At 29.5% G+C, this 13924-nt stretch overlaps 1 protein-coding gene across 1 annotated transcript; it reads right to left on the minus strand.

Annotated features, from left to right (window-relative positions):
• Positions 1 to 1141: 1141 nt before the first annotated feature.
• On the minus strand, positions 1142 to 4983 carry LOC142325567 (vasotab-like). Its single transcript, XM_075367472.1, has 3 exons — positions 4839 to 4983; positions 2495 to 2662; positions 1142 to 1316 (listed from the first exon to the last, which is right to left on the minus strand). Exons 1-3 carry the CDS (start codon positions 4864 to 4866, stop codon positions 1285 to 1287), a joined length of 228 nt encoding a protein of 75 aa, XP_075223587.1. The 5' UTR covers positions 4867 to 4983; the 3' UTR covers positions 1142 to 1284.
• Between the last annotated feature and the right edge of the window lie 8941 nt (positions 4984 to 13924).

Consider the following 13924-nt stretch of genomic DNA (forward strand, 5'->3'; position numbering starts at 1 on the left):
TTGTCGGTTTAGGTGTTGAATTTATCCTTATTACAATGACTCTATCGCTATGCGTCTTGAAATACTCCACTCTCCTCCCTATTTTCTTGTTCATCACGAAACCTACTCCTGCCTGCCCGTTATTTGACGCTGAGTTAATTACTCTAAAGTTACCCGACCAAAAGTCGCCTTCCTCTTCCCACCGAACCTCACTAATTCCTACTATATCCACGTTTACCCTATCCATTTCCCTTTTTAAATTCTCTAGCCTACCAACCTTTTTTAAGCTTCTAACATTCCACGCTCCGACTCGTAGAATGTTATTTTTTACTTTTCTGGTGACCCCTTCCTTAGTAGTCCCCACCCGGAGATCCGAACGGGGGACTATTTTACCTCCGGAATATTTTATCAAGGAAGGCGCCTCCATTATTGCTTTTGAAAATGCAGAGCCACATTTTCTTGGAAAAAAAAAAACAGCTGTAGTTTTCCATTGCTTTCAGCTGCGCAGTACTCAGATGACTGAGTGATGTTGATATGGCCGTTTAAGTCATTGTGATTTACGCCCCTAACAACTACTGAAAGAGCTGCTGCCCTCTTTCAGGAATCATTCCTTAGTCTGGCTCTCAACAGATACCTCTCCGATATGGTTGCACCTTCGGTCCAGCTACTCTGTATCCCTGAGCACTCAAGCCCCCTCACCAACGGCAAGGTCTCATGATTCATAGAGGAGGTTTTTACAAATATAAAAGTAAATTTTGAATATTATTGTGGTTGTAGTAGACATTTTTGGGGAGGAAAGAATTTTAATTAAACTCTTACAACGTTTACTGAACTGCAGTATAATAGTAACACAAAATTAATTATTTCTAAATAACATTTTCAATTTTGACTAAAATTTTGTAAAATTCAATTCTAACAAGTAAAAATATAATTACTGCAGTATTATAAAGTTAGTATACTAAACTAGGAATTTTCTAAAAGGACGTTCAATTTTCTCGCATCTCCTAATCATAAACTACATCTTTAATTGTATTTAACTGATAAGATTAAGTAGGTCTTCCTTCAACCTAAGGAGAGTATAGTAAACATTTTCTGAATCCCTATAGGCAGTAGAAATAGAGAGTTTTTCAAGTTTTTATGTTATAGGAATGAAAAGGTAAAATTTTAAGTTTAAAAACCCATTTAATATATATTACATGACTGTAATTGAATTTCAATGATATAAATGTTACAAATAAATTTATAAAATACCATTTTATTGTTTACTTATTGTAATAAGGTGTTTGATCTTTTCTTCATGATTAATTAGCATCTTCCATTTCTGATTATTCTAAAAGCTTAAAACAAAAAACACAAATTAAAAATTAAATAATTTACCAGACAATAAATATTTTTTATATTATATCATAAAAGTACCTTTATCTAAATAAAAACACTTAAAAGTTAAATATTTTATTCAGGACAAATTTTCATAAATAATATATTCAGTACTCATTTTATCCAATTAAGAAAATTAATATAGCATTCAATGAATGTTTGAAAATAATTTTTGCACAGTAAAATTATAAAAGACGTCAGATAGATTTATTTAAAAATCATTGTGGAACGAATAACAGAAAAGAATAGTTCTTCCTTAAATAGCTTTTCTTTTTTTTTTTAGCTTTCAGGACAACCGTTAGATATTTCATTTAATAACTAAATATAATACGTGCTCAAATAATTTTGATTATTACTTTTTACATTTTTACTTGCTTTTTCTTAAGTCGCAATGTCTTTTCATGTTTTTCCTCAAATCCTGCATCATTAATTTAACATACTTCCTGACATTACCGATTGATGAAGTTTTTCACAGTTACTAAGGTCAGGTGACAATACAATATTCCACCATTACTTTTGCTAACATCCCCACCCCGTACAAGGACAAATTAAGGGTGGAAATTTTTAAAAAATTGCAATGTATGATAATAATTTGATTAAAGAATGACTAAAAAGTATAAAGCAAGTTTTTAAAAATGTTTGTTATATTATTATGATTCTTCTATTCTGATTCTATTTAATAAGCATTTCATATAATTGATTTGTTACTATTTTCAAGTCTGTATTATTTTTGTGTTTTTTATGGTGTTATATTTTTGGAATTAACTGTATATGTTGTAATTCTATTCTGACCAGTTTTGCCACAGTTTACTTGTTACTTTCATCCATCAACGACTCTTTTACATTGAAGATAAGTAGTTCTCTGGAAGAGAGCCTGAAACTACCTGATTTCTCAAAAAAGGAAGTAATTCCTTTTTTTATCCATTAAGAATAAAAACAATGTTATCGAATATATATATTGATCTAATCATTCCTGATGTTATATATACAATGAATAAACAGACACTGAATTTTTTAGTTTCTTAATTAGACTAATAATTACTTATTTTTTCTTCATTAAAATAAACCATGCTAAAGATTTAAATTTACAGCTTAGAAATTACAGTATAATCTTCTTAGAAACATTTTATAAACTCACTTCCACGATTATTGCAATTAAAAACATTCAAAGCACAACTGTTACTGAATGTTCTCAAACTTCCTGATGAGTTTCTTCCACAGACTGGACGGTAATCAAAAGTACAAAAACTTGGGCATCTTTGTGATTCAGCAGGACTCAAAAAAAACAGTGACATGACCAACAATACTATGAACAAAGAAAAATTATTGTAATAACTTTTATGAATGTAACTTATAATTTAATTAAATCTTTTACAGTTTTATAAATAAAACTTTACATTATTTAAGTTTTTAGAGACAATCAATGTTTACTGTTTCTGTCATCTAGTAAGCATCATATAACTTGGCATGTGAGACTGCTGTATTACTATATTGCCATAAAAACAATTATAAACAAATTTGATGATATTGTTATAATAATCATTTTCTTTTTGCATAAAATGTATAAAACACTTCCTTATTGTTTTCATTTTTATTTTTATTGATGTAAAAATACTTTTAATAAACATAACTTTCCAAAAGATATTTTCATAAACTTCTCAAATATTTAATGGTAATATATTTATAAAATTTAAAACTTTGTATATTAAGCAGTTTTTAACTATAGGAATACTTACAATTTGATTAAAAAGAAAACTAATTAACACATATAGATATGATATTTGTAATAATATTATTAGATTATGTTTTTCATAAATTAAAATATATCACACTCATGTAATGATGCATTTTAAAAGTTTTATAAAAATAATAGTTTTAATTTATTTGCATAATATTAAAAACTTATGATTCTATGACATGTTTCAATATTTGGTTAATTTAAATTATTTTTTATATTTAACAGATAAATAAGTAATATGTTAAATATAGGATATAAATAATTATAAAAGTTACTTTTGATTGTAATTTTTTTATCTGACCACTACACAAAAAGAATAATAAATTAAAATTAAAATTTAATAGTAAAGAAATAACTGTAATCGCAATTAGAGTAATAAAAATCTTCTTTCATTAAAATTATTTAATAACTTTTCATATGAGATCATAATAATTACGAACTCATTTGTAAAGCGCAAAATGATTATTTTACATAGGTTAAAGTAATTTTGTACCAACATAAATTTATTTTTTATTCCTAATGTGTACATTACAGTAAGCAATCCCCTGGCCCAACGAGATGAGGATGATTTGTATGGCATATAAATGAGGTTTAATCTTATACAGATTAAGCCAACGATTTCTGAGATGTTTGGTTATTTCAACCCCTACCATTAAAGTATATCGGTACCGACTATCTAGATTCAAACCCATTTAAATGTAATTTACCATTACAAGAATTTGAGTCTCAAAACCACAAACAATATAAAAATGATTTTTTCCCTGATTTTTTGGATAATCAATAAATAATTTTAACATGCTTATGTGCTAAATTAATAAACAAAAATATAAACAAAAAAAAACTGAATTTTCTTATAGAAGTAGACATATAATTATTAAAAAGAGATGTGTTAGTAAAGGATCAAGAATGAATCTATGAAAAAATTTATTTATATTACAATAGTATTGTGAAACAATGCATAAATTCTAAATTCATCAATAACAATACAAATATATAATATCATTTAATTATTTACTTCTTTGCAGAAATGCAAAGGCATAAACAAAATTTTCAAAAAATCACTCTTTTTTTAAAATTGTGCCTCAAGAAGATATTTCAGAGTAAAAAATAGCCAACCTTTTTAGATTAGATTTAAAAAAAAATTTAATGTTATCCTTAAGCCGAAAGTAACCTTTTTCTAAGTTAATTTTTATTTTTATGAATCTAAATAACTAGAATTTATAAACCAATCTTCTTCAAAGATGCAGGATAAGATATAGGATGATACTGTTCTCAGTCGGTTTTATTACATTAAATTTTTGAAAAAACTGGAAAAAGTGCATTGATTTGTAAAACAAAAGTTAGCAATTAAATAAATATTTAGTTTAAACAAAAACATATAAATTAAATAAAGTATTTTGTATTATTTATTTCTTTGCAGAAATGCAAAACATAAACATATTTATAACATTTTTAATAGTTTATTTTTTTACCTAACATTTTTTTACATTTTATTAAAAAATGTTCCAAAGATGATGGGTGTTGAAAGTGTAAAAATTTAATCAGATAATTCTTGTGTGTAACTAATTATTACATTTTTTCTAATAATAAATATTCTATTTGGATATAATGATTCATATAATATAATGATGTGATACTAATTATTATACATTGCTTTTAATATAACAACTGAATACATACACAGTGACAATAAGTTGTTAAATACATGAGCTATGATAAAGAAACAGCAGACAGATTTCATTACCTGTTAAACTGAAAAGTTTGCTGTCCATCTTCTTTTGATTGGTATAAAACTCAGACTGGCATACATTGCAGGATTTCCCTTATATACTAGAGCAGGTTATCATATTATAGGAATAGAATATTATATAGGTGGGGTTCCCTTAATGTTTTGGACAGATTGTAGATGGAACAAGGAAAATAACAATGTAATCTAATCAGCTTTTATTTATTTCATTCTTAGTTCTATTCATTATGTCAATTAGATTTAAATATAAATTGGCATGTATTTATTTATTTTCACTCTGTGATAATTACAGGTTTATGGTTTATGCCTGATTACAACTACATTTCCCTTTTTTTATATAATCACTATTTTGCCATTGGATGTGTAGCTGTTGCTGCTTTTATGGAGGATATATTTGAAAAAAAAGATTTTAATACTGGAATTACAAACCTAAAATAGAATAATTAAATATGAATAAACTCATGTTTTTTTTACTAGATATTGTATATTTAGGAAAAAAAGAACTATTATTAAGCGTTATATTAGAGGCAAGTTGAATTCTGTCATAGTTTATGTACCTTTTAAACTGTTTACTTAAAAACTGAAATCATTTCAAAGACAGAAATTATTTCCTCCCTGTCATTTATAAAAAATCCTACATTACCAAAAATAGGAATTAATCCAAAATTGTTTTACCACTCGAATATCACACCAGTATGGCTTCATGGCTTATCACAGCCTAACATTAGCATTCATACTACTGATAATCACATCTTGGTCAACCATATAAAAATCCTTAGATAAATTTTCAGCCTCATGAAACACAAAATGTAGAGAGTACCACTCCCCCCCCCCCCACCACATTGGGCTATGCACCAAAATCATTTGGTAATCTAACTCCAAATGTCCCTGCATAAGGCTAGCTAAGTCCCTTGCATGACTGTCACCAAGTAAAAGAACTTATGGGCCGTAGTAGCCTTTGCCACCTTCTTTTTCTTGACTTGAGGACAAGAAAAGACAATGGTGTCAAGCCATCGCCGTCAAGTGTTTCCTCTCAAAATTCAGAAATGAATAACCAAAAAATCAATATTTTAAAAAAGTATTGTTTGGTATGTCTATGGGGGATGCACAGTAAAAAACAAATTGCAAGAACTTTACTCGGTTTGACAACTGTTTGATTTGACAACTTAAGATTCTCAAGCTAGTTGCAGAGAAACGTCTGTGCAAGTCTCTTGAGCGTTCCTATCTTCTCTCTTAGCTTTACCACACCATGATTGACAGTGGCTTTAATTTGTAACTTTTTCTGAGGTTTTTATATATTGTACACTCTTCCATTTAATGCTTAACAGGAAGTGGTTTGTCAGATTGGACGTTCTTCTCCGTTTAAAAAACATGAATATGTTGTTCAGGTGTACGGATTCTGATTCTGGTCAATGTCACTTGTTCCTGGTGAGTCAGTTATGCATCGCTCTTCCATTTAAATAGTGTAATTTTATCACATTTACATTTAGTTGGTCATATCCATTTATTACTCTATGTGGTTCTGATAGTCATTGTTAGATGGTTTTTTAACATCTTCTACTAAAAGAGGAATAATGTCAATCTTCTGACTGATTGTTGCCATTCTGGCAGCTTGGTCTGTGCTTTCATTTCCTAAGACACCATCAAGCTCTGGAATCCATACAAATATACGTTGCTTTCATATTCTACAAAGAAATTTCATATTTTGTTGCTAACTCATATCATATTCCAGCTGGTCTGGAATAGGTGGTGCGTAGTTCATATAAAACAGTCAAAGGATTATTATTAAAAGTTTTGTAGTTTACATGGGTAGGAAAGGTCAATTGATTCGCTGCATATCTTAATGTATGATCTCTCTTCTGCAATGTAATGGAATTATACTGGCTTCAGACATTAAATTAGTCACCGAACTGCTTGGAAAGCACGTGTGGGATATCTGATTCTGTTGTTAAGTGTAACATCTACATTTCTTAGATGTGAGAGATGATAGATCTTTCTAGCAGATGAATGTGCAATACACCTGTAATCGAGCTTCAATTGAACCTGTGCTTTATATAATTGCAGCAATGTCTTTTTTTCTGAGTCCCAATTGATGTTTAATAAACATTTAATAATGTTTAAGGCTTTATTGCATCTAACACTCAATTCTTGTCTGCATAGTTCCCAAGTAAGGGATTTATCTAATAATATAACTAAAAATCATAATTACACTGGTAAACATATTTTTGTTTCCCAACATGTGATACATGATTTTAATCTGTTTTCTGATGCTGAAAACAAATATGAACTCAGAATCTTTCTATCACCCACCATTTTTGAAAAATATTTAAATTTTAATTTAAGGATGTTTTACATTTTTCAATGTTTAGTTAACATTTTAATCTCCTATATTGTATTTTATTAGCTCATTTTTTTATTGTTTAACTTTGTTAACATAATTTTTTAAGCTATAAATAAACAATACTAAACAAAGAATTATAGATATTGAATTATAATTATATCATAGTCACATATTATGACATCATATCTAATACTGAAGAGTGAGCCTTCATGGACAAGATTAATCATAACTGTGCAGGTCAAAACATGTAGCTGAAAGCACAGTTGTGTTGTTTGAATTAAGCACTGGATTTAGAAATGAATTAATTTTGCTCAGTGTTATTGCTGTATTAAATTTGTTAACAGTGCACTGTCATAATGCCTTGAAATTGTTAAATGATGTGGATGCCTTTTGAATTAATGCCTTTTGTGAATGTGGTGAGTTTACCGTAAAATCAAATAGAAAAAAACATTACACCTTTAATTAAAAAAACATACCATTTGGTACTTTCAGTGTAAAATTGGTGATCAGGATAAGTTGTGGGCTCCTCATATAACATGCACTAATTTCTGTATATTTAAGAGGATGGCTGAAAGGTACATGGAAGGCTTTGTCATTTGGTGTACCTATCGTTTGGCATGAATCAAAGGATCATGTAACTTATTGTTACTTTTGTTTAACAAGTGTGTCTGGAATTTGTAATTAAACAATTTTATATTAAATAATTACATATTAAGCAATTAATTAAATAATTTTACAGTGAAATTATTCCAGTTCTTGAACCACCTGTGAATATATGTTTCGGAAGCAGCAATAAGAATCAGGCAGTACTGAAGAAGACAACAGCAATTTTGATTTTGAATTATCTTCCAATAAGCCGCATCTTATATCAAAAGGTAAATTAAATGACTTGGTTAGAGATTCAAATTTATCAAAAAATCAAGGTGAACAGTGAGGATCAAGACTGCAAGGTTGGAATTTACTTCAAAAAAATACAAAAATTTCGGGCTTTCGAAGCCGAAAAAAAAGAATCTTCTTCTCAGTAGTTTATTGATGAAAATAATTTGGTTTATTACACAGATATTGATGAGCTTATGTTGCACTTATGACAAGTTCATAAACCTGAGGACTGGTGCCTTTTCATAGATTCATCCAAGTGTAGTTTAAAAATGGTTCTACTACACAACAGGAACAAATATCCTTTGATACCAATCACTTGGTATTAATTTGAAAGAGACATACTATGTGATGAAAGACGTTTAAAAAATATAAATTATAAAAAACATAGCTGGAACATATGTGGTGATTTGAAAGTTATAGCTATTTTGCTAGGCATGCAGTTAGACTATACTAATTACATGTGTTTTCTTTGGAATGGGATAGCCGAGCAAGGGATAAAAATTATGTTACCAAAGAGTGGAAGAAACGAGACAATTACAGGTAGATCATACGAGATGTTACATTGTATTTACATCTGTAACGTACGCAAAAAAGCAATTCAAGAAATGGTATCACACTTAGAGAAATATAAAAAAAAATTTTTTTATAAGTGTTATTATCATCAAAAAAACAACAAGTTAGTGTAACCAACAAAGGTTTTTATGGTGTACAAAGGGGTTTAATATAGAGAAAATTACAATATGGCTCTAGGGTAAGTTTCTAATCCTGAAAGGATCTCCTAATCCTAATCATATAAATATTCAAAAACAGATAGCAAACAGTTTGTTTACTGTTTGTTTACTGCATTTCATTGTAGTTTGTTTACTAATAACGTTTTAAAATAGAAAATGGAAACGATGTTCATTCATGCTAACTATTGTATCAGAATTATAAATTGACATTTAGTAAGAACCTTGAAAAAACACTGTAAAGGTTTTATTTAGTGAATTAATTGATTTCAGACATTCTAATTTTCTTACAGTATGGGTTGAAAGGTGATAATAGAATTATATTTACCATATAATTTATCTCATTATTACATACCACACACTATTACAACATGTTTCAAGAGAGAATACAAAGTAAATAAATTTTGCGCAATAAAAAATTAAACTTTACAAGTTCATAATTGTTTTCTAAAGGTAAAAATAGATAATTAAGGAATTCGGATGTAAGTAAATATGTTAAGAGCAGTACAAGAATCAGTTTGCAGTGGAATATGAACAAAGGTGAGCTCTGCATTCAAAAAGGAAAAAGACAAGTATGTAGTCTGCCCTCATTGCTTCGCAAGTAGTACATAGATGAAGTAAGCTAATAATCAAATGATTTGAAAAGTAGAATAACACTTGTGTAAAAATAAAGTTAATTTGATAAAATAGTGATGTTTAATTTGGTGAAAAACTATGACTCAAAAAAAAAAGTATATTTTTTGTATTTCCCTTAATGAGTAGTAGCAATGCATAGAAAAAAATGTTTATTTTACATCAGTAAGTGTTGGGGGGGGGGATTTAGTTTATCTTTTATACATTTATCTAAGTCATTCTTGTGGTGTGATTCATTTAAATACCAGAAGTAGAAAATTTTGAACTCGTACATGAAATTACTTCTTTGATCACGATGTGCAAACCATTCATGTGGTGATTAGTGTCATCACATACTTGTAGGGTTAAATATCACCTATATTTAGGTGGAGTGGTAATTCTGATATAAAATATTATATTAAGGCAAACTGAAGAAGGTCCTCAATTAATTAGCTTAGTTAGTCTTCTACAGAACACCATCTAATTGTTACAGGTAGTTATAAGTTCCAAAAGAATAAACTGAAATTGCAAGCAGTGTTTTTTAAATTCATTGGTATACAGGAATTAGTTTCAAATATGGTACTGACTACATTTACCTCTCCCTCTCTTTTTTCTGTTTAGCTTCTGGAACCACCACAAGGTATTACTTCAGAGAATGAATGAAGATGATACGATTGAATGTAAATGAATTGTAGTCTTGTACTGTCTCAGGCTGACCATTCCTGAGATATGTGGTTAATTGAAACCCAACGACCAAAGAACATAGTATCCACGATCTAGTATTCAAATCCATATAAAAGTAACTGCCTATACTGAGATTTGAATCTTAGAACTCTCGACTTCAAAATTTACTGATGTGGCGATGTTGGTGCCTGGCCAATCCAAAGAAGAGATAGAAAGGAAGGCGAATAGAGCAATAAGGCGGGTGAGTACCTTGAACTGGCTGCAGGCAAGGGGCTTGAAGCTTGTGCCCCAAAAAACACAACAAACGGTGGTAGTTGGCCGGCATAAAATTAGACAGTAGACAATATCACATTAACGATGACAACTATATAAAGTATTTAGGGGTCTGGTTTCATAAGTCTGGACTGTTTAACAGACATGTTAGTGAGATATCTGACAAAGCCGAAAGGATTATCAACACACTGGCCACTTAATGGACGCCAGATGGGGTCCAAGACCTGCCAAGAGGAAATCGCTAATGTCTGTCGCTAATATCTGTGATATATTGTACGCAGTACCAGTGTGGTTGATGGCATTGGACCGTAAGAAGAATGTCAAACAACTGACCTCTCTCCAAAGATGAAAGATGAATTGAAGATAATTGCGGCATATCCAAACTGTGACAGCTCATGGATGAGGAGGTTCATATTCGAGCTGGGAGTCATATTCATGACTGGGGAGGAGTCACGGAGATGTCTCACAGCTCCTGTACGGTCACGGGGAATTTGGAGCCTGTTTATATAGATTTAGACATCGCGAGCTACCCAACTGCTTTTCTGCAGTCTGGAAGACACACTTAAACACCTTTTTTGAGTGCCATCGATGGGAAAGACTGCAAGCAAAGTACAATATAAGAGGTATTACCACAAAATCCATCGTACCATTCATCTTAAGAAGAGTAGAGGAGTAGGGAACAGTTGAGAGATTTGTGGCTGAAATACTAAAAAAGGAAGAGATAGATTACCAAGAATGGAGGACAGTTATTCTAGAGAGTGGCTATGTAATTTTTAGGAATGGTTTGTGACTCATATCAAGGCACTTGCATTTTAAAACAACCTACTTCAAAATGGATGGAATAAAATTGTAAAACAAAAAGTGAACAAATATATATATATATATATATATATACACACACACACACACACACACACACACACACACAAACACACACTTCTATTTTTATATAAAAAAATCACATATTTCAGAAGAAACTGGCTATTTCCCCTAAATACTAATCTTGTTTGAGGCAAACACAGATTTGGTGTGGCGTTCAGATGGTTGATTTGTGTTTGGAAGATGTAGCTAACAGTATATTTTTTCCTATAGAGAGAGCAATGAATACTTTATTAAAGCGTTAAGATCACTCACTGCAAAATGAGAATGTTTAAGAACAATCTTTGTTATAGAAATGGGTAGGTAAATTTAAAAAAAGTTAGGTAGTAATTTTTAAACAACATGTTATATTATTATGAATGATTTTTAAATAGTTGTATAAATATTTTTTTTACACCATGGTACTTAATCAAGTACCATTTTACTTATTATTTCCTTATATTACATTCTTCTGCAGTCATACTCCAGTATGAATTTGTTTAAAATCTGAAAAAAGATAGCATAAATTAAGAATTATGTAATATTGTGCATAATGAAAACTTGAGTATTAATACAAATATAAAAATAAAATTTAGCAGCAAAGTTGTACAATTATGTAATTGGCTTATACATACATTATGTAATGTGCATACATTATTATCCTAATTTACTTTTTTGTCTTTGATGCTTTACAATGAACTGAATGTTAAGAAATCGTTACCTTAAAAAAAGTCTTTAGAAAGCTCAGCATTTGAATAGAGCTTAAACTTAATCTTGCTTTGTAGTAAATTCAACTTATGAGCTTATTTATTAAAAAAAAAGAAATAAAAGACAATTGAAGACACAATTTTTTTCAATTAAGGTGTTATACCAACAAACTTTAGTAACAATTTAATACAAATTATTATACTTTATCTACAAAAATATTCTCTTAAAAGGAAATTAATTGTATACTCCCTAACATTTGTATTGTCCTTACCATTGTAATAGTATACCAATTTTTTTACTTCTCCTGAAAAATTCAAGCAAATTTGAATTATATTATATTTGAATTATAACTAAAATATAAATCTAAACAAATATAATTAAACTGTCAATAATACAAATAAGATATGCATGAATAAGTAATTATTTATCCTGTTGTTTTGTCTATTTTCACTCTTGTGATATCTCATTCTGAACTAGCATGTGAAAGTCTATTTGTCTAAGCTGGCTAAGTATTTGTAATCTGATTAAAGGGAAGAAACAATCTGTTAAAAAATACAATAAATTAGCACAAGTTTTATAAAAAAATGAAATGATTTACTTAAAATAATAAAAAAAAATTACAATGCACAACTTGAAAAAGTTACTGACTGGAACTGAAGCTAATGCTTGAAATATTACCTCTCTACAGTTAGACGTTGTAAAGTTTATGGTAGAATCCATATGTTAATAAGTTGTTTATTATCTGTAAATAACAAAGAAGCATCTATGACTTTATTCTATAAGAGCTGCAGCTACTGAAATGTAAATCATGTTTTTTTATGATGTCCCACATGAAAATATTCAAAAGTTAGTACCCTTTTAAATTAATTTAAATGTCAGGAAAAGATTTTTGAAAGTGTATGTTTGGAGTGTCGCTTTATATGGAAGTGAAACTTGGACAATCGGAGTATCTGAGAAGAAAAGATTAGAAGCTTTTGAAATGTGGTGCTATAGGAGAATGTTAAAAATCAGATGGGTGGATAAAGTGACAAATGAAGAGGTATTGCGGCAAATAGATGAAGAAAGAAGCATTTGGAAAAATATAGTTAAAAGAAGAGACAGACTTATAGGCCACATACTAAGGCATCCTGGGATAGTCGCTTTAATATTGGAAGGACAGGTAGAAGGAAAAAATTGTGTAGGCAGGCCACGTTTGGAATATGTAAAACAAATTGTTAGGGATGTAGGATGTAGAGGGTATACTGAAATGAAACAACTAGCACTAGATAGGGAATCTTGGAGAGCTGCATCAAACCAGTCAAATGACTGAAGACAAAAAAAAAAAAGTACCCTTTTGACTACGTAATCAATATTTCCGTTACTCTTCATGCTTGAATATCAATACTTCTGAGTTCTACGTTTTTAAAGAAGAAGAAGTCTGGAACCTTTCCATGAAATTCTCAAATCAGAAAGACTAAAACTGGTTTAAATTAACTGTCACGTGATTCCCAGAGTAAAAATATGCTTTTATTAACGCATTTCCAGACAGGATTATTTATAAATAGTGCAAATTTCACTTTGGAAGAATGTAACAAACTTTTCTACTTGATAGCAATGCTATTTTCAATGAGTAAATTAACAACTTACTTCTATGAACAAAGAAATCATCTTCATAAAAAAAATCAGACAGTTATTTAATATTAACTTCTTCAATATTGTAAACCAAAATGTTGAATGTTGAAAACTATGACCATTTTTTTCTACAGTTCTCAACATTCATAGCACAATTGTTAACGAATGTTTTCATTATTTTTGATGAGTTTCTTCCACAAATTGGTTTGTACTCTAAAGAACAAAATCCTGGGCAACCTCTGCCTCTGTATGACTCAACAGGAATCATAAAAGCCAATGATTTGACTAACAATACTATTTAAGAAAGAAAAGTTATTTTATTAATTTTTGTGTACGAATATTGATAATAAAATCTTATCAATACAGTTAATATTTTTTTTAGTTTTGGC

This window comes from Lycorma delicatula, chromosome 5, assembly GCF_047948215.1.
Source record: "Lycorma delicatula isolate Av1 chromosome 5, ASM4794821v1, whole genome shotgun sequence".
Taxonomy (NCBI): Eukaryota; Metazoa; Arthropoda; class Insecta; order Hemiptera; family Fulgoridae; genus Lycorma; species Lycorma delicatula.